The sequence below is a fragment of the Tachysurus fulvidraco genome, chromosome 21 (genome assembly GCF_022655615.1).
Source record: "Tachysurus fulvidraco isolate hzauxx_2018 chromosome 21, HZAU_PFXX_2.0, whole genome shotgun sequence".
NCBI classification, from domain to species: domain Eukaryota; kingdom Metazoa; phylum Chordata; class Actinopteri; order Siluriformes; family Bagridae; genus Tachysurus; species Tachysurus fulvidraco.
Genome location: NC_062538.1, coordinates 17372602 through 17394493, shown reverse-complemented (window position 1 = coordinate 17394493; position 21892 = coordinate 17372602). Strand labels below are relative to the sequence as shown.

The window sequence follows — 21892 nt, the reverse complement described above, 5'->3', positions numbered from 1 at the left end:
AGGCCATTGTCAGCTTGAATGGTAAGGAAGGCAGCCGTAGGCCACCCGATCAAGATATGTGGGGAGAGAGGGATGGTGGTCATCATCTGGGTGTCAAAGCTATTAAAAGACCATCACAGTGGTCATATTAAGAGTCTCAACTGTGGAGCAGTCAGACCAAGACCAGGAATAATCTACCCAAAACCTTTTGATGCTAGTATCTCCTTGTATATCTCATATATATGTACAGTATAATCATTAAAACATAACAGAACACTTCATCATGTCAGACATCCCAGGAAGAGATTTTCTGTTTAGGATTTTATTAGTTTGGTATTTCAAGCATCTATATATTTTATTGACTCTACTATCTGGTATAATAATTGGCTGTTATATTACCTATATGTGTTTACTACCTTTTGAATCAGCTCTCGCTAATCCAATAATCTTTGCACATTATGCCAAGGTATTTTTATATAGAAAATAATACATGACATGGGAATCATTATCATGTTTCCTAGTTAGAAACACCTGCTTTATAGATCAATTAGATTAGACATTTGACAAGGCAGTAGAAATAGCATGCAAAAGTTGTTTAACTTAATTCCCATGAGTGTAATTTCAACATTTCCTGTTCTGTTAAGACTTCCTGATTTTCAGCATCAATGTGTATTAATAACAAAATGTATGCTTTTTTCTCCCTTGTGTTTCACTTGATCAATGATCAAGTTAAAATAACAAGCTAACACTACATTCAGCCCAGATGTTCACTAAAAACTGGCTTTTGAGCTGCAGTATGTGTTTGGGTGGGGCTTTCTTCCACACACCGATGTAATGTAATTTCAACATTTTCTGTTCTATTAAGACTTCCCAACTTTCAGCATCAACATGTATTAATAACAAAGCATCAGCATCAACATGTAGTAATAACAGAATGTATGCTTCCTCTGGTTGTGTGTTTCACCTGATTAATGAACAAGATAAAATAACAAGTTAACAATACATTCAGCCCAGATGTTTACTAAAAGCTGGCTTTTGAGCTGCAGTATGTTTGGGTGGGGTGTTCTTCCACACACTGATGTAATTTCAACATTTCCTGTTCTATTAAGACTTCCCAACTTTCAGCATCAACATGTATTAATAACAAAGCATCAGCATCAACATGTATTAATAACAGATTGTATGCTTCCCCTGAATGTGTGTTTCACCTGATTAATGATCAAGATAAAATAACAAGTTAACAATACATTCAGCCCAGATGTTTACTAAAAGCTGGCTTTTGAGCTGCATTATATTTTTGGGTGGGGCTTTCTTCCACATGTTGATGTAATGTTCTCTGAGCGTGTTAATATAATTGGAAACAGCTGTCATCATGTTGCAGCATTCCACTGTTGTGTTACTGTGAATCCTTTGTGTTGTGGGTGACTGGAACATTCTATTCTCTTTTCAGATAGAGTTTAAAAGATGAGATCTGAGGATGGGGAAAAAAAGCCATCTGGGTGCTTTGGAGGTCTAATCCTCAATCACCCCCTTGCTGGAGCCCTGGGTGCTTCTTGCTCTTGCTGATGGTCTTCTGAAGCTCCACTTGCTCCACTTTCTCTTCTGCTGTCTGCACTTTGCATGACAATCCACCCAAGTCCATGGGCCACTACAATGCCTGCAGCAGTGGTTTGATGTCATTTAAATCTTTGACTTGCCCTGGGAGGCCTCCTGGGTGCTCTTTCCGAGCAGGAGACATGGAAGCATTACTTGCGGCCTATAGTTCTTGGTATGCTGAAGGTTGTTTGAAGGCAGGGGGTGGATTGTTTGAGGATTGTTTGGTTGGTGATGGTGGTGGAATTGATCTTGCTGCGTGGTGGAAACACAAAATATATTCAAGGCACCCTTTGAGTGTACATGTGCATGCCAAAGTTTTGGCACCCTTTATTGTGAACTTTACACTTTCTTTCAATTGTGCTTAAGAGTGAAATTTGTAGCTGGTGTTTGTTTCGATTGGGGGTGGGGTGGGGGGGATCGAAATCAAAGGCTAGCGGCTTTATTGTTGGCGCTGAAAAGCAGCTAATGGCCGCCCATCGCAGATCTGTACCATGAACCTGCGGGGCGCCCCGGGCTTTAGGCAGAAACCCCCGCACCACCGCACCCCCCACAACGACCCCGTGGCGCGGCTTCCTGCCTCTCTGCCCCATTCATTCTCTCTCTCTCTCTCTCTCTCTCTCTCTCTCTCTCTCTCTCTCTCTCTCTCTCTCTCTCTGCCCCATTCATATTCTCTCTTCCCCTCTCTTCCCCTCTCTCCCCCTCTCTCTGTCTCTCTCTCTTTTCCCCTTTCTCTGCCCCCCTATCTTTCCCCCTTCTCCTGCCGACCTTCACAAAATGCGCATTAAACACAGAAATATTGGGTTTTATTTTTAATATATATTAATATATATTTGTTTTTTCAGGGAAAGACACGTAAAGGAAGCGTAAAGTTTTTTTGATGTCTCGTTTCTCTCTGATATGAAGTTGTTTTCCTGAATAATGTCGATGGATAACAAGGCGATTTGTTGTGTTTCAGTGTGAGACCCCACACTCCATCAGCCCGAGCTGAAAGACAAACATTTCACCTTTTTATCTATTGCTGTCGTCCTTCAAAGTACTTCAGAAGACGGAGACACCGTTTATACACAACTATTTGTTTTGAAATGTGATTAGAAATAATCACCGAAATTTACAACGTCTCGTGATGTTATAGGTGGTTAAAACTTGTAGTAATGTTTATGTAAATACCTTAAAATAAAAGGAAATAAGAATTACTAGAGAAATTATTTATTTATTATTATTATATTTTAACTCAATCTGCATGTAACATATATATATATACATATATATATATATATATATATATATATATATATATATATATATATATATATATGATTGGGGGGGTTACATGCAGATTCTGAATTAAAAACCAATGTGTTTTAGGGATTTTTGTTGTTGCTAAATTTTGTTTCATACGTTTTCCACTTCGAAAAACAGGTCGAAAAACACACATTTTATTTGTGGTCACTTTGTAAAGCCCTAAAAATCCTTAGCATGAAACCAGAAAATGATTTTTACAAGTAATCTTCACTCCAATCACTGTAACTTCTTTTCCAATGGATGCAAAATTTCAATATGAAGGACGGCTAATTACGTGGAAATTATTAAAACAAAGTCTCGTGTCGTGCGTGTTAAACACGTTAACTAGTTTGCATTAGAAATACAGTGCATATGGGTGAATTAATGCAACATGGACACAGAGGTCATGGGTTAGAAAACCTTTGAATGAATCTCATTTATTTTCCATAACGCGTTATATGAGATTTTTTAATTTATTTTTGTTTTTCCAAATTATTAATACATGTCCTATTAAATCATAATGATGTACAAAGCTCCATACACATTAATCACGTTCATCAACAAGAAATAAAAGAATGGCTAGTGCACCCTATGTAGTGCACCCTAAATGTGGCCAATGAGGAGGCATTTAAATTTCGTCCACAGAAATCAAGTTCATTCACAAATACCCCATCAGCTGAGCCCCATTGTGTGTGGTGACCAATGGGAGGTTAGATCATTAACACTCCTGCCTCCAACATGGATTGATTAGGAAAACCTGAGTGCAGTTCCACATTCAGGAGTTTGCCCTTTTCATGCGAGGGTGTTTATGACATGCTGGAAGAACTGAATTGATGGCATTAAACGAGGGCTGTTCACATTTTCACGCAGTCTAGAACACGGCAAATTGTTTGTTTTAAACTTTAATTATTAGCATGGGCCTGTTTAACACCGCTACATAAGATCAGCTCTTTGGGGACGTTTGATTGTTTTTTTTCGTTGTGGTGGGATTGTTTGATTTAGGAGGATGTCTGATCGCCCAGAGAGTCCTCCAGAAGACCGGGCATACGAGCTCTCCAGGCCGATGTCCTCGTACTCTTCAGCGCCGGGACATGAAGGCCTGCAGTTTCCGCACAACGTGCTCCAAGACCCAGGGCTTCTGTTCAGCAAGCCGCCCTTCAACGGTATCAATGCTGCTCAGACCTTTTTCTCTTTCCCGCCGGTCGGAGGAGATTTTAGGCACAACGACGCGCAGGTGGGCGACTTTACTCAGCCCAAGCACTGGTACCCGTTTACGGCCACCGAGTACACGGGGCAGGTGGCAGGGGCCACTGCAGCCACACAGCCCTCTAACCTGAGCCCTCCTATCGCTGAGACCCGGGAGCAAATTAAAATGCCCGAGGTTAAGACCGAGAAAGACGGGATTGAAGAGTACGGCGGAGCTGAGAATAAACAGTTTCTCGGGCCGGCGACCTCCGTGCCCGCCGGGGTGTATTATCCTACTTCTGCCCCCTGGACTCCGTCTTTTTGGCCTGGTCTCTCTCACATCGCAGCTCCGAACACTGTGTCCCAAGCCCCACCGACCCCGTCTACATCCTCCCCGTCTTTGTCACCGTCTCCACCTGGGAACGGCTTCGGCAGTCCGGGCTTTTACAGCGGAGCCGCCGCGCAGGTTACCGCCGCCACCCAGGTGCAGAACAGCGCCCGCAGCAGCGGCTCCTCCAGCGGCGGCTGCAGCGACTCCGAGGAAGAGGTGCGTCCTTTGTTAAAAAGAGATGACACTGAAGTCAATCCACTGTTTTATTGGTCACATTTACGCATCCTTTCTTAAATGCATCCATCTTGACTGACTTACAAATATATTTTATATAGAATTTTTTCTCCATTTCTTATGATTAAAAAAAGTGTACATATTTTTAAACAAATGCATCAATGTTTTACTTTCAGGAGAATTTGACCACAGAGGATCTGGAGCAGTTTGCTAAGGAGCTGAAGCACAAGCGCATCACACTCGGCTTTACACAAGCGGATGTCGGACTTGCGCTTGGGAATCTCTATGGTGAGTGATGGTGTGCTGCACTTTAGAATTCACTAGTATTTAACGTTCCTTTGCAAATGATTGAGTAACCTTTGCAAGAAAATTCCTAGAAGTCCTAAATCATCAGAAAGTTTACTCATTTTCTTGCAACAGGAATGCACTGTACAAGTCACTGTAGTTTACATGTAAATGTTCCCTCATTGTGTGCAGGGAAGATGTTCAGTCAGACAACCATCTGTCGCTTTGAAGCGCTTCAGCTCAGTTTTAAGAACATGTGCAAGCTTAAGCCGCTGCTCCAGAAATGGCTGAATGAGGCAGAAACTTCAGAAAACCCCCAAGATGTAAGTAGGCCCTTTTCAATCCAGTACGTTTTTCCTCTAAAGTAGATATTTTATTGGTTCTAGTGCTCGTTAGTACCCCTTGCTATGCATTGTTCACCTATCCACATAACACTTGAGTTAACAGCCCAATATGCTAATGTGCTGGGCAGAAGAACTTTAAGACCATGATTAAGAAACAGCTAAAACTTAACAGCTTTCAGCTGCTTCTATAGTGAGCAATAACCTGGATCATTTCTACAGATGTACAAAGTTGAGCGGGTTTTCGTTGACACAAGAAAAAGAAAGAGGAGGACCAGCTTGGAGGGTTCGGTCCGCACTGCCCTCGAGTCTTACTTTCTCAAGTGTCCCAAGCCCAACACCCTGGAAATAACCCACATATCTGATGATCTCGGCTTGGAAAGAGACGTACGTGAACCTGTTTGTTAACGTTTCATAGTTTTCATTGTTTTGCCTGTGCTCCTTTTGTGACCTGGCTTGTTTATTTCAGGTGGTGCGTGTGTGGTTCTGTAACCGTAGACAGAAAGGCAAGCGACTGGCGCTGCCATTCGACGAGGAGGGTCCCGAGGGTCAGTATTACGATCAAAGCCCAACACCACCTCCACATATTGGTGGCACCTCCCACTCGAATCAGGGTTACCCAGGAGCCGGTCACGCTGGCAGCATGCCAACACTGTACATGTTGTATGCCTCTTCATCAACTGGATGTCAAACAGGCCCTGCATCCTGGAGTAATGGGTCTTCTCTCAAGCTAAGCTGACTGTCTAGCCTTTACCCCTCCTTACCAATATTAGGGCATGAGGCAATACCACAATAAGGGATGTTGAATATTGCTCAAATTCTCTAGGCAAAATAGACTGTTCCTCTTTAAACAATGCTGCAAACTTGGTTTCTCATGCTACATGCTTGAAATCTGAGCCATTCTGGTTCAGGAATAAATGCTGTTTGTCAGCATATAATGTACTCCTCAGATCAGAGGGGTTTGGAATGAAAACTACTTGGTGATCAAATGCATTTGCACAAGTCATGGCTTTGTATTAAAACATGATGTTTTTTTTTTTTTTTAGAATTGTTTTTAAATGTGCACCTCTTCCCTTCAAAAATTCCATTGATCTGTATATATTCATCCCCTTTATATTTTTAGATGAACTTTTTAACTTTTTTGTGATATGAATAATCCATGATATTGGTCAAAGGTTTTGATTTCTTTTATTCTGGCTCCTGTTGATCTACATATGGAAATGTGACCGATTTTGTGTCCGTCAGTAAGCATGAATTTGGCCTTTGAAAGAGCATTAAACACTGCTTCCCTAAGGCTGGATTTGATACACGCACACAATGAACAGTTTGTGATTTGAATGTTTTATTGACTTATGTGCCTTATTTACGTCTCACATCTCGAATACTCTTGTGTACAACCCTGTAAATGATGTGAAATTCGATAATTTATTGACAATTTAACAGTGATGGCTTTCCTGAAAATTGACAAACACATTTTCCACACTTCGAGCAGTAGCAATTAAAACACATCCTTTGATACTTCAAGTCTTGTGTTGTCTTTACAGAAAATTATATTTATCTAAATAACATGGTTTTAACCCTTGTGCAGACCTGGGGTTTGACTCTGCCACATTTAGTGGGGCAATAGGCCACCATTGTGCTGAAAAGGGCAAAAGTAACATACATAGACATAAAAATGCACACACAAAATGTCCACTAACACACGCACCCAAAACACACTGAAAGGGACATGAAAGAGTTAAATGAATGTCACGTGATTACCTGGGAATAGGAATATTAGTCACCTGTTCACTTAGTGGTGGAGAGAGGGGGTGAGTCAGGACGATGTATTCTTTGTTGAACATATACACACATATACAACTTTATAGAAGAAATATGTCTGTGCAATAAAAAGGTGACAATTAACAGCTGTTTGCCTCACTGATCCTTCATATGCATAGCAAATGCATTGAGTTCCTGCTTCAGCCTCTCAGTGGCATTAACAACGTAAACACACTCACACCACACACTCACACAAACACTGTTCAAAGTATTGGGAATTGCATTTCAGTTGGCCTCCAGACAAAACAAAAGCTACACATTTGTAAACATTTCACACACACACACAAATTGGGCATTGCATTTCATTAGGTCTCCAGAAAAAAAAGCTACACATTTGTAAATACTTCACACTTTTGATATGCCTTTGCTTAGCAGAGTGCAAGATATGATCTACCGAAATTATGCTACACACAAGCATTGGGCATTGCAATTCATTAGGCCTCCAGACAAAACAAAAGCTACTATTTCACATTTGTTATATACATTTGTCCAGCTGGGGACAATATCTTCTCTTCTTCTTCTACCAACAAGCTTTACACACACACACACACGTTGTGTTTTCATATTCAAATCAAATTATGCCATTTATGTTTTTGAGTGGTGTGTATGTGTGTGTGTATATAGCCCGTTTTTGGGTGATCAGATGACATCTGGTAGGCAATAATATAACAGATCATAACAGCAATAATAGATATAACAACTGTAAAATGTTCACAAATGTAAGCTGATCACACAGGATGGTGATCATTGTAGAATTTTTGATTTATAAGCATTCAAGTCAATTTGACCAGGAAAAAAACAGGTTTTATTATTTAATGACATTTAAAATCTCCTGGCTTCGAAATATACCAGCCTGTAATTGTGCATTAACTTTTGTGCCTCTAGAGTGAAAATAATTCAAAATTTCTGTTTTTTTTTTTTTACTAGAAAATGAGGCATTTTGCATATTAATGAGGTGTATTATACCAAATATTATTTTTTTTTTTTGCAAAATATTAGTTATATATATATATAAGTTAGATGAAAGAAGTTGAAAAAAAGGCTATCATATATGCTACTTCATTTTTTATAAGCAGTCAAAACAGACAAGGTCAAGTTGACTTGGCGCTCCTAATTTGCATAGGAATTCAGACGAGGTCTGCAGGAGGGTTAAAGAAGTCTTTCTGTATCATGTATAATGAGTATCAAAAAATACTTGGTGCTAATGATCGAATTCATCACCAGGCAGAGATAATCTACTTTGTTTATGGCTGATTTTAACTGGTACATCCTGTGGAAACCACTTCCAGGTGTTTGCATGTAAAAAAGTAGGAAGCGGAACTGGAGCTTGTGGTTTCAGTCAGTACAACAATTTCTCTCATGCAAAGGCTTTTATTCTTACTAGAAATTTTACAGCTTCCCCTGCTTTGCAAAATAACTATTATGGATAACATGGTGACTGCTATTCTTGTGGCCATTCCCCAAGGTTTTGGTATATCTTGCGATAAGGAAGTTTGTCATAAACTCGGCAAATGGTACAAAGCCTCTCTCTCCAATCTGTGTAAAGTTTCACTGTATAATTTTCATGCCAGGAGAAGTAAGACTTGTAGAGTTTCACATTTCCAGCTAATTCTTTTAGGTATTTGGCCAGGCTGGCTATGGAATCAAAATCATCCACGTGGATGAATGAATGTGGTGGTGCAACAGCTTCGTAATGGCTTCTCGGCGGGCCCAACACTACAGGCACGGTGCCAGCCATGAAAGCATTTCGCCACAACTTCTCAGTGATGTAGTGTGGGGCCTCTGTGTTCTCAAAAGCAAGATAAAAATAACAACGGGAAATTGTAGGCAGCAGTGCATCTTGACTCACTGGTTTTTTCACAGCGTGGCCATACATCTGCACAGAGATGAACTTACTAAGTTCATTGTACACACTGGATCTCTTGTGACGGTTATTGTAGTTACTCACTACCCAACACACCAGATGGGTTTTATTCTCTGGAATGACAAAAGTCCCATCAGTCCCACCAACTTTTTCATCGATCCTCCCGTATGGTACCATAATATCTGCATCAGGATGATATGACATGGTCAAGTCAAACAACCCGGCATATTGGCTTACATCCCCATTGTTTATTGGTGCTTCCAGAGACAACCAGAGCCATCTCTGGTGAACCGGCCGAGGGCGATGGAGCGGAAGCTTCTGACTGCCCGACTGTAGCTCACGATGATGGAAGACGACAATGTCAGCGGTGGAAAAGAGTGTGCGACTATCCACCAGGCGACAACCAGAGATGCTGTAATTTTTCAGGCATACGTCATCTTCAAGTCTGTAGGGAACATTGAAAGGCCAATACCACAGCAGAATGGTAATGTTGGCTTTCATTTCAGTTCCCCGAAGAGGAAACATAGCCATCTTCTGCAAGCCCATAAGGGTGCAGCAAAGAACAAGGACTAGCAGCAAGTGCTTTTTGTTGAACCTTGTGTTCAATGACATACCTGAAAGAGAGTGATAGAGATTGATATTTAGATATGGAAACAGGCCTTGGTATGTTTTTTTTTATTTTTGTCTGGAATTTGTCAATTCTCTTTGAATAGCAGCTTGTGGTTTTGACTGTCATTTCAAGAATTTCCTGTTGTAAGCACTGTGTGGTTAGCAGTGTCCATCAAAACAGGTGACTCGTTATATATGACACATATTATCATATATAGACAAGGTGCAACATAACAGTAGCATTTATATTTATTCAATACTTTAAATATCTACCAAACATCAGAATATGGATTTGAAACCAAACTTTGCACGGTCTGCAAGTCAAGTCAAGAAGCTTTTAATGTCATTTCAACCATATATAGCTGTTGCAGTACACAGTGAAATGAGACAACGTTTCTCCAGGATCAAGGTGCTACATAAAACAAAGACAGTGCTAAGGACATGTAAGTAGTCTTAGCCACATAAAGTGCAACTGTGCAACCTGGTGCAAACAGTGCAGGACAAGACAAACAAGACAGTGCAGGGCAAAAGACAGTGCAGGACAAAAAAACAGTGCAGACATTAAGTTACAAGACAATACAAAAAGTACAAAAAATGCAATACACAAAAGACAATAAACAGAAACAGAAACAGAGCCGACTGACCAGTGTAAATACTGAATGTTCAAACAATATTTTGTGCAGTAACATTAGAATGAACACAGCTTCTTAGCAGCAGGTCCTTTGGATAATATATAGAGTTGTGCAAAAAACAGCAAATGACTGAAATATTGTATAGTATGTGCATAATGGCTGAGACATTGTACAATATTTGCAAAAACAGCTGAAATGTTGGACAGGATGTGCAAAAACAGCAGAAAAGTGTGCAAAACAGTGTTTGTGTTTTGTGAGGGTCTATGCAGTCCATACAGATGATGTGTGTGTATGTTGTGCTCAGTATAGTACAGTTCAGTTATTGAGAAGTCTGATGGCTTGTGGGAAGAAACTGTTACACCAGGAATTTTTTTTTATGCTCATGGAAATATTAACAAAAACTCCCAGGCGACAGTGAAAGACCTACACAAATACTACACTCCGCACTACACAAACACTACAAAATGGTCTTTGTTAGTCCATGAGCTACACATATGACTGCACAAAAGTAAAAAAAAAAATTTGTCAGTAAAAATACATAAATAAATAAATTATATATATATATAAAAACACTTTTGTGTTTTAAACCTTTTGATCAGAATGGTTTGACAAATGAAACAGGTATTCTTTCGATAATCTCCTGAAGTTTGACACACTGAATAATTCAAAGCAGTGTCTAAAGACTAAATAAAAGTATTGTTGTTAAAATGTGGCTTGCAAAAGGAAGCTGAAATTAAAGATTAAAACCAAACGTCTACTTACCTGGTCGAGTCGGTGGGTTTCTCTGTGAAGATGCTGCATGAGGCTCTGAATGCTGAACTAAACAGTGCAGTAGTCTGAATGCATCAGTGTCATGTGGAAACAAAGTGGAGAAAAGAGCTGTCACACATACAGCAGGCAAATACAGAGAAGCAAGCGTTTCCTGTTGTCACAGTATTTCACGCTGTCTTTCCCATGTTCTCCTCCCCTTCTCAGCCATTCTCAGAGAAAGAGAGAGAGAGACATTCAAACTAGATTGTAGTGATTTTTTTAATCCCCTGAGGTTCTTTTAAGAATGCTGCGTTTTGGATCTTTCTCATTTCTGCTCTGTAGTGCTGTGATAATCAAGGTTTTTGGGTTTAGGAAGCATGCTCTATGTTAGAATAAAACCAACAGGACTGACTAACTTCTCTTAACTATATTTTAATATAAATATTTAAATAGGATACGATGATTTGAGCATAAAGTATGATTTGATATGATGATGAAAGATATGATTTTTTTTAAAATATTTGAATAAATCAAATACTTTAGTGATTAAGACATAAGCAGTGTGTTTCGCTGTTTTTTTTGTTTTTTGTTTTTTAATACTTGAATAAATCAAATACTTTAGTGATTAAGACAAAAGCAGTGTGTTTCGCTGTTTTTTTGTTGTTGTTGTTGTTTTAATACTTGAATAAATCAAATACTTTAGTGATTAAGACAAAAGCAGTGTGTTTCGCTGTTTATTTATTTATTTATTTTAGTGCTAATTCTCGTAATGTCACGGCAGAGAGGGAGAGAGAGCGAGAGACCTTGAGTGTGTGTGCCTCATTAAGCGCATGAAAGACAGAGAGCATCCTGATTTGCCTGTTTCGGTAAGTCAACCAATCAATTGTCAGTGTGGGCGGGCTTTTATCTCTTCTCCCGAACCGAATTAATTAGTGTATCTAGAAATAGTGATGGGAAGTTCGGTTCTTTTTCGCGAACCGGTTCTTTCGGACAGTTCGTTTTAATGAACCACTTCAAAAATTCAGTTCAGATATTAATACAATCAATTTAACACATTCGAAAAGTTCTTTGTAATCATAAATTTAATTGAATACGTTTCTTACATTTAAGTTTTGCAACTAAAACACCCAGTACAGGCACTGATGTGCAAATGTGGATGTTTAACGTGTCTTAAAAAAATGGAGAAAAATGTGCTCCAGAGAACTTCTTGTACTCTTCCCTGTCACGTATCACAGTGGTATTTGACTTATGATTACATTTAGTTTGATTAGTATAAGTGTACTTAAGTTTGCTAGACTTTTGATCTCAGTCTGTTTTGTTTGTCCAGATTGGGCCTGCACATGCATTTTTATTTTTAAGCCTTAGTTCCTCTGTTCTCTCCTAAAGGACAGGTTACCACCTTATCTCTGTTAACACATGTCTAACATTTTATATATATATATATATATATATATATATATATATATATACGTATTATATTATATTATAATCATATAACTCATACAGCTCAACACTATTACAACATCTGGCCTACACCCATATGTCCTACGACATCAATTGTAATAGTTCATATAATAAGAGCACATATCAAGATTTTTCCCAACAGGATGAATGACAGACATTGCTGTATTTCATAACACATGTATCCTTGTCCTTTTTGTATCCGCCACGAAACTTAATAACCTACTGTCATGAACAAAGTTTTAAGAAAAAAGATACAGTATGTTGTTGATCAGGGAACTGATTAGCTGATGTTTAGCAAAGAGCTAATTTTATTCAGTTTAATATCTAATAACCCATAATGGTTACATGCAGCATTATGCATTGTTTGCCGTACACCTGTCCTCATTAAGTTTTATTAAAAGATAAATAAATAAAATAAACCCAAAAGCTAATGCTTGCAACTTCAGCCACAAGCAAACGAACCATCTTCAGGTATCATCAACCCACCCGACTCGAATGACATAAAGGCCACGTGTCACACGTTACGCCCCTGGGTTTGGCCACGCCCTTTCTTTCTAGCCTCATGTGATGCAACCGTCAATTGGAAATACACAAGCCAACAGTATACTGATATATAGACTATCTAGGTAAAAAGAAAACAAAAAGTTTGTTGTTATGTATAAAAATGGAACTATAAGTAACATCCAACATATCACTGGAAGCTAATTTATGGCATTGTTTCATAAAAATAAATATAAAATAAATAAATAAATAAATAAATAAATAACCATAAATACCTTTTAACACAGACTTAACACAAAGTCCTTCAAAATCCTACAGTATACTTAAATATACACAAAGCAGCTAAAAAGATAGAAATAAGTTAAGCAGTATGCCATAATCATTCAGGATCTAACTCAAGTAGACTATCATATTAAAGTACATTATTTATTTTTTTTCACAAGGACTTGCAGGCATTTTGTTAGCATTAGATTAAAATTCAATCTCAGGTTGTTGGTTACAGATAAGAAGTCGTTTATACTTTACAGAATCTGCTGATATGTGATTCTCTGACACAGCATTAGCTAGAAATTATTCAGAATCTTGTGAAAGCAAGCAAGCAAACAACTACCAAAAAAAAAGACAGAAAATGACTCATCTGGTGGGCATTAGTTCTGCGGGTGGAAAAAGCTTGACAGATAGAGCTGACAGAGAGGTAACAGTGACTCAAAAGAAAAACATAAAACACTTTGCTCTACCATTCTAAGCAGAAAAACAACACTGACCTTGATGGGTTAAAGCAGCAGTAAACAACCACACTTCAGAAGACCACTGAGTCAAATTAATGGTTGATTTGTTAAAGTTAATGAGAAGACACAGATATACTGTGATGATTTTTTTCTTCTTCAGCTTTAGTTGAAGTTTAGGTAAATGAATAATCACATGAGTGAGCAACAGGAAACAGGTAAAGTCAAGTATTAGTATTTTTAAAACCTTGTATAGAAAAACATTAAACTTTTTAGTTTATTTTTTTCTACATTCACAACCCAAAATCGAATCAAATAAAAATAAAAAAATAATAAATTTTAATAAACTAAATGAAAAGCTGAATATTGTATAACTATAAAATCTATCAAATAGATAGATCATTAAAATGTAGTGTGCACAGTAAGAGATGCATTGGGAATGTTAAAGAGCAAGGTGGAAGAGGTGTCAGTGGCTTTTAGGTGTGCTTTTAAAATCGCAGATGAAGGTATAGGCAAATACTAGAATAGTGGCTTAATAATGTGTGTACATTTATACATTTTTAATTAAGCAAAGCCTTGTGTGCATAAATAAAAGGATATTTTAGAAAAAATCTTCAGACACACTCACAAGAATGCCATCAGCATATGACTGATGTTGTGATATACTTTTTTTTTTAAAATTTTCCTAATGATCTGTAGTGTCTTGACTTATGCATGAATTATACATGTTTCTACTTGTATGTTGGTTTCTCGATGGCAAAAAATGAGTCACTATATCTAGCTGATGTATTTCCCAGAGTTAGTGTACCAAATGAGACAGCTGCAAGAAATGTAGAAACTGCTCCACCTGTTGTAACAGTTTACTGACAGCCTTGCAAGATCTCACGCTTTTACACAGCGGCGTAGCTTGTTTTAATGTAAGAGTTTACATTGACAGCTCCTTATGCAAATTCCTTTCCAGTTTTACCTCAAGAAATACAGAGTGAAACTCAGAATGACATGTCATTGGGAATCTGACCTGTATTTTGGCTACAGTTTGGGGTCAGATTACCCAGGATGTTGTCCATACTAGAATTATCTACTTTGCAAAGGCTTGTGTATTATCATATTATCATGTCTTCCATATAAGAGATGTCATAAAGACACAAAACACAAATCAGTTAAAAAAACGTTTTCAAAGCTCAGACAATGAAAGATAAACATTAGTTGTAAAAGCTTTATATTTGTTCCTCTCCACACACCAGAGCCATTCTTTGTGGTAATTTTGTGACAGAGGAGGAAGACAGAAGGAAAGCAGTCATATGTCTTAAGGCAAGTCAGTGACTGGAGCTAGAGAGAGAGAATGAGAGAAAAAGACAGGTTGGACTGGTCAGTCCAGTGGGCAGGTATTCTGAATGCTCATCGGGTGTGGTAAGAGACAGACGATGAAGAGATTCAGACTGAAACTGGCACGATAGAGAGCTGTGTATTACAGAGGGAAAAAGGTTTGTTTTTTTTGGCTTTTTTATAAAGATCGAACCTAAAGGAATACCGTTTAACTACAATCATTGGACTTCAGTGGATAATCGGGCCTACTGGGACTCAGTGATGTAAACATTGCTCTTGAGTTGGTCAGTAAAGGTTTGACAGCAGAAAGACCACACGAGGTGAGGACACACAACCAGAGTCATGGCAGAGGCACCAAAGATTGAACTCTTCATCAAGGTCAGAATTTGACTTGCTGACATACTTTTCTATTTTTTTAGTTGAAATAAGCACACTGTAAATCTGTAGGAAGTTTAGACCATGCTTATAATGTGAATGGATAGAATTGTACAAATAATATTTTGTAAAATGACTTGAGATTAGTTTACTTTCAAGAACTTGATGTCAAAAGCTGCACTTCCTGACAAACCTGTGGCAAAATCCCACAATTTGTCAGCAATATTTGGAATGACTAAGCTCTGGAGAAGACAGACCATAGAACAAGGAGTTTCTGGAGAAGACTGACAAAAGAACAAGGAGTTTCTGGGGAAGACAGACCATGGAGAAGACAGACCAAAGAACAAGAAGTTTCTGGAGAAGACCACAAAGAACAAAAAGTCTATTACTCACTTCAGCCATTTTAGTGTTAAACATGATTTCAAGCTTTATAAAAATACCAGCTATTGCTTTATGGTATCTGGGTTTCAAATGAAGCCACTTTTTAAGAGATTAGAATTTTTTCTCCACAGGCAAGTGATGATGGTGAAGGAGTTGGCAACTGTCCATTCTGCCAGCGACTCTTCATGATTCTCTGGCTTAAGGGGGTTCATTTTACTCTCACCACAGTGGACATGAAGAGGTGAGAGCATTAGTGTTCAACATAGCTACCCAACCCTGCTATCAATAATCTACCACCTTACAAAGTTTAGTCCAAGCCCTAATATAACATACCTCTTAATAAGTGGTTTCTGCAAATATTAGAGACATCTACACTTGGTACATCTCCAGAATTTGGGATGGGTCTACTGGTTCCTTGAAAAATGGTTCTAAATTTCTAACCATCATTTACTTGGAATCTATTCTGAAAGGGAAACTTTGGAATTTAACCTTAAATGGATCCCCCAGAGTTCAAACTGATGAACTCATTTAGGTTCATCAGTTTACAATTTGATTTTTCTTTCTTAAGAATGAACCCAATGATCACTAGAACTCTTGCTGGAGATAAACCCACATTCATTCTTGGATGAAAGGTATTAGTATGTGATCTCATGATTCAAAAACACCTCTCAGTGGAATGGTACCCTTGAGAGTCACCTTTTTTTTTCATCTTTACACTTTTACAGAAATCTCCTCAAAGGCTCTTTGAAGTTCCCTAAAGAAGTTTCACTTAGAACCTGTTATGAAACTCAGCATGGCCCTATATTAGATCTTCATCTGTTCACCCAACCGGAAAAAACAAAGAAACTTCTAAAGTAGTAGAATATGTAATTTTTTCAAATAATGTAGCCACTGATCACCAAGAGCCATTTTCTTGTCAGGTAAATAGTATTCTCTAGGAACACAGATCACCTGATATAGAAGTGGTGACCTTTAGTGGTTCCCCTAGAAGTGTTTAATCCAGTGATCACCAAACATCTAAAACAGAACCTATTAGAACCTATTATTAAACTCTATGTTGTATGGTCTTATACTGAATATTAAATTGTTACCCCAGTGTGGCAAATCAATGAACCTTTATGATGGTTGATTTGGTCTTTTTTAAAAGAATGTACTCAGTGATCACCATGAGCCACATTCATTCTCAGGTACAGTGCTTCTAAAGTAAGGTTTTAAGGTACACACAACTTAGCATTTAGTTGGTACCACCAAATGGGAATATCATTTGTTAGCTTACCTTCTTATACTATTAAAAAATCCCTCAAGAGCATTTGATTGTTGATTGTAGTAGCTTCCTAATGGGAATCTACTTGTAATCTTGTACTCTTAAAAAGGAACCAGTTATAGGATTCTAATCATTAAGTGGAACTATTAAGTTTTCCTACAGGGGAACCAGGAAATTCATTATTATATATGTATTTATTCAGACAAATATAATTGTAAAACATTTTATTAATAAGTGTGTTGTGCCTTGAGGACTGCAAATAACCTTTGCGTTATTTATATTCCTGGGACCACAAATACCTGTGTAATAAACCTCCCAACAGTGTTCTTAAAGGATTCATTTAATATTGCGATAATATGGAGAATCGTTGGTGACTTTCAAGGTTCAAACTAAAGAACTAAGGGACTAAAGAACTCATACCTATTCCTGGGGGATACCTGCCTTCAGTCTGATGAAACAAGTACTATATGATTGCTTCTTTTTTTCTGTAGAGCTCCAGAGGTTCTGAAGGACCTTGCTCCAGGCTCTCAGCCCCCATTCCTCCTTTATAATGGAGAAGTACGCACCGACACAAACAAGATTGAAGAGTATCTGGAAGAGACTTTGGCACCCCCAAAGTGAGTTTCATCATGTATTATTAAGGGAAAGTGTTGTATTTTAATGGTGCCATTCTTACAAATGTGGTCTCGCACAAAATGTCATGTGTTACGTGAAGAATTTTGTATGTCAACAGTAACAGCTTCAAGAACAAGATTTTATGATTGTATGATTTTATGATAAAAGATAAAACCATGGTGGCATGTTTGTCATTCCAGATATCCCAAACTGTGCTGTCGTTATAAAGAGTCAAACAGTGCTGGTGATGATATCTTCCATAAGTTCTCTGCTTACATCAAAAACCCCAACCCTGGACTTAATGACAGTGAGAACTTTTCCCCCAAACGGGATTTGTGTGTGTCTTTGTGTGTCTGTGTGTGTTTTATGTAGACCAAGGATATACGTGAATATATTTAAGTAATATCTAACAGTTTTGAAAACCTTTTCCTTTTGCTTAATACAACCTCCCTTTGTTAAGGTTAGGGTTAGGTTTAGGTGTTGCAATAGCATTAATTAGCTGCATTTATCACTAGGTCAGTGGGAGGTCCTCACAGCGATAATATGAAAAATATGTCTGGGTGTGTATACAGACAAGTCCCGAACTGTAAAAACAACTAGAATAAATGACTCTGTAAGTGTAACATTATAGACTTGAGCATTTAAGATCTAACAATGCTTTGCAGCACATATAAACATGCTAAGCAGCCTCAGTTAACCTCAGTTAATTTTGGATCAGGATGAAAGAAAAGATATCAGTTTCTTTGAAAGATGGCTGATTATTAAGAGGTTAGCTGGTCGCAAAGACTGCTCAACTGGTTGTGTTTCAAAAGGAACAGTGGTTAAAGTGACATCAGCAGCAGAAAAGCACCTTAATGCACCTTGGTGTAGATTCTACAAGTCAGAATCACCAATCTAATGTAAATTTTGGTTGAACATGCATATTTAATAACCATTATTTGTTCAAATAAATATTCTCTCCAGATGACAGTGAGCAGTCAATTTACAGGGGTGTGTGGTAGCCTAGAGGTTAAGGTGTTAGGCTACCAATTGGAAGGTTGTAAGGTCAATCCAATGCCCACCAAGCTGCCACTTTTGGGTCCTTAACCCTCAATTGCTCATTGTATAAAAAAATTAATACATTTTTAATGTAAGTCACTCTGGATAAGGGCGTCTACCAAATGCTGGAATTGTAAATTTACCACTACTTAGTGATAAATATGAAACTGTAAAATATGAAAACATTAATCTAACAATGTATAGAGGTGCAAAAACCACAGTTTGAAAAACAAAATGTGATGAGTCATCTAGCAACTTACTGTTGGTGACTGTGAAAGTGCATGTTGTGTATATCAGGAGAACAATAAAGGCCTCAGTGCTGTACCCCTAAGCTGTGGCAGGGTTTTCTGCTGGCACGGTTTGGGACCACATGTCCCCTTAGATAGAAGGGTATCAATCTTGCAGGTAATGTTTAATAAGAATGAAAATGTAAATCATCTGCTATGGCTTTATTGGTCTCAAGAACACTTTTGGGGGAGATTTTGAACTGGTGTGTTAAAGAGCACTCCACCAGGATCTTCAAATGGTTGGGAATGCGAATATAGTTTGGAATAATGGTGTTCCAGATTTGTTGAATCTATGCCAAGGCAGCTAGTGGTGGCCCAAAACCTTACTAATATTCCTTGTACTAGTATTTCTGTTATTATCTATATACATATTAGTCTCATTTATACGTATTTCCAGTGCTGGAAAAGAAATTTCTGAAGAGCCTGATGAAGCTGGATCAGTACTTGCTCACCCCTCTTCCATATGAGCTGGACAAGAACCCAAATCTGACTCAGTCCAACCGAACCTACCTGGATGGAGATTCACTCACTCTTGCCGACTGCAACCTTCTCCCCAAACTACATATTGTCAAGGTTCTAAACATTATGCCTTCTACTATTATGTTGTAATTGGGTAAATGTAGCTTGGTGTTTAAGGGTTTAGATTTTCAGTACTACAAAGCTATTACAAGTCCCTGAGCACATCCTCCAGCCATGAACTGTTTATCCCAAGAATGTATTAAGACTGAATTAAAGAGTAATAAATTAAATTGCAACAGATTGTTGCTATAGTGAAATTTAACCTAGACTTCCGCTCACTAGTTACCTAGCTAAACAAACACTGCCACATTCGATGCTATTCACAGCCCCTCCAAACTTCACATTTTTTGAGTAGGAGCTCCTCATTTTAACATTTGAGGCATCTTCCAAAATAAATGCAAAATAGGAACAGCCAGTCAGCATGGCAACCTCAAATGACTTGGCAGCATTTTGACCCCTCCCATATGAACGAACACCTTCTGGAAGACAATATTATATTGTAGTGTGTATAAATACACAGGGTTTTACGATAACTACAATATGCTTTGGGCAAAAACCAAACCAGATGAGCGGCAGTTTATTTTTTTACCCAAAAGCATCTTATGGTTACAATAAAATCCTTTGTCTAGCACACTTTCAACCTTTGACAAATGATTTTTGTGAAATGAAAGGACAATTCCCCACTGTCCTCAATATGACTGTATATTATTTCTCTTTGGCAGGGCTGTATTCAGTTGAACCAGTTTAGTATTTCTTATACAAGTTACCATCATGCAGTGGTGGAAACAAAAGCATATGCCCATATACACTATAAACATAATTGTTTTAACGATCCTGTTTGTGTATACTGACTGATAATGTTTTATATAATCACAATGTACTCACTACACTTGACCAAATCACTAAACTCATCACACCTGTCTCCTATTTTGGTTGTTACGCATGTTAACGCATTGCTAATCTGCTCTTTCTTTTCAGGTGGTGTGTAGGAAATATCGTGATTTTGGGATCCCTGCAGCCCTCACTGGTCTGACTAAATACCTGGAGAAAGCCTACCAGCGGGACGAGTTCCGCTACACATGCCCCAATGACGTAGAGATCCTGCTGGCCTACCACTCGGTGGCCAAATATCTCAACAAGTAGATCGAGTATAGCAATGGATGGGTGGGGCTTGGGAATGGAGTGGTTCAGGGCAAGCCTGAATCGTATGTCTCGTAAATAAAATTCTGTATTAGAGGTTTCAAATAACCTGTGGTTTGTAGGTGGTGGTTCTTTTTGTACAAATGAGACATTATGCATATTGTGAGTATTTGCTGCCTTCTTTGTTTCATATTAACATTTTTGTCTATTTGTTATTATTACTTTTGGCCGAATTTTCTGCATATGTGGAATTATTTGTCTGTACAAATTACAGTGTAAAATTTCCAAATTGAAAAAATAATGGTAACCATTTGAGGTTTCTATTGGTTCCCTGTAATTGCTATTAAATGTATGTTTATGGGTTTTCACAGTGGAAATGGTCTTAATGGTTTAAGTGGTGATGAGTGTGAAGTTGAAGGTGTCTTACAGGAGTCTGCTGGTCTTTGTGACGAGATTGCTGTAGAAAGCTGTTGTTTAATGGTGATTTTATGTACCCAATAGACTTTGCTTCAGTTAATCTAGACTGCAGGCTTTCTTCAAGAAAGCGTTCATGGATATTACTACAGGACTTGCACACCATTAGGACACAGCAATTAAATTAATTGGGTGGCACAGAGACACAGCAGGAAGTGTTGCTGTCTCACAGCTGCAGATTTCTTGGTTTGATTTTACTGTCTGTGTGGAATTTTGCTTGTTCGCCTCATATTCATGATGCGTTTCCTTGAGTATTTTTCTTTGCCAGTAGGTAGATCAGCTTTGCTAAATTACCCATAAGCGTATAAATGGATGCAATGTGAACTCTAAAGGGCAGGCAACCAGGGCGTATTTCCATGTATCTTCTGAGGATAGACACTGGATCCACAGCTACCTTCATCTTTCAAGACAACGCAGCAACTGAACAACGATGAACAATTTCAATCAGATATATCTGAGATCTGTAACTAAATCAAGAATGTAGAAGATGTGGGGAAATGTTCAATGTAAACTATTATGGCAGTTGCTTTTAACAATATATATTTTATTCTTTCATTAACAATATTACACATGCCATTCAATTCTATGTAAGACAAAAAAAAAACACTGAAGCAAATTTAAGAGTAAATAAAATGTGAATTTTAAAATGGTGTCAGTTGAACTAACTGGTAAATCTTTATTTGTATCTGTTTGTAATTTACCTCTTTATGGTCAAAAAGCTGATTAACTTGGTATTTGTGTAATAAAAACAGGGATTATAAACTTTAAGAAAGTGTTGAATTTTTTTAAAGTAAACCTTTAAGCTTTTACACCCCTCCTGTATTCGTGAAAACCTTTCTCTTATGATTGTACGCTGTCATGGTTTAAAATACGGT

General features: G+C 38.0%; 3 protein-coding genes across 5 annotated transcripts; 2 read left to right on the top strand and 1 right to left on the bottom strand.

Annotated features, from left to right (window-relative positions):
• Positions 1-3569: 3569 nt before the first annotated feature.
• pou5f3 (POU domain, class 5, transcription factor 3) lies at positions 3570-6756 on the top strand. The gene is given in 6 exon segments (XM_027142363.2): positions 3570-4588; positions 4783-4894; positions 5084-5214; positions 5455-5619; positions 5702-5896; positions 5898-6756. Coding segments are annotated over 6 exon segments (1398 nt in total). The 5' UTR covers positions 3570-3862; the 3' UTR covers positions 5967-6756.
• Positions 6757-8079: 1323 nt separating this feature from the next.
• Positions 8080-13687, bottom strand: fut7 (fucosyltransferase 7 (alpha (1,3) fucosyltransferase)). 2 transcript variants are annotated; one of them, XM_047805489.1, is made up of 3 exons: positions 13638-13687; positions 10921-10994; positions 8080-9531 (listed from the first exon to the last, which is right to left on the bottom strand). In XM_047805489.1, the coding sequence occupies exon 3, from the start codon at positions 9527-9529 to the stop codon at positions 8495-8497; it is 1035 nt and encodes a 344-aa protein (XP_047661445.1). In that variant the 5' UTR covers positions 9530-9531; positions 10921-10994; positions 13638-13687; the 3' UTR covers positions 8080-8494. The 2 variants fall into 2 exon arrangements, with proteins under 2 accessions (XP_047661445.1, XP_026998165.2); XM_027142364.2 differs by lacking the exon at positions 13638-13687 and having other exon boundaries at positions 10921-11224.
• Positions 13688-14743: 1056 nt separating this feature from the next.
• Positions 14744-21785, top strand: clic3 (chloride intracellular channel 3). Of its 2 annotated transcripts, none has more exons than XM_027142376.2 (6): positions 14744-15302; positions 15812-15921; positions 17436-17561; positions 17760-17866; positions 19282-19457; positions 20382-21785. In XM_027142376.2, exons 1-6 carry the CDS (start codon positions 15267-15269, stop codon positions 20544-20546), a joined length of 720 nt encoding a protein of 239 aa, XP_026998177.1. In that variant the 5' UTR covers positions 14744-15266; the 3' UTR covers positions 20547-21785. The 2 variants fall into 2 exon arrangements, with proteins under 2 accessions (XP_026998177.1, XP_047661446.1); XM_047805490.1 differs by lacking the exon at positions 14744-15302 and adding an exon at positions 15431-15679.
• Positions 21786-21892: the final 107 nt, after the last annotated feature.

Bases quoted from the DNA above. Each gene is read 5' to 3' on its own strand.
- clic3 (XM_027142376.2), top strand. From the start codon at position 15,267: ATGGCAGAGGCACCAAAGATTGAACTCTTCATCAAG. The intron at 15,303-15,811 runs GTCAGAATTTGA...TTTTCTCCACAG, and splicing joins AGATTGAACTCTTCATCAAG to GCAAGTGATGATGGTGAAGG. The intron at 17,867-19,281 runs GTGAGAACTTTT...ACGTATTTCCAG, and splicing joins CAACCCTGGACTTAATGACA to TGCTGGAAAAGAAATTTCTG.
- fut7 (XM_047805489.1), bottom strand. From the start codon at position 9,529: ATGTCATTGAACACAAGGTTCAACAAAAAGCACTTGCTGCTAGTCCTT.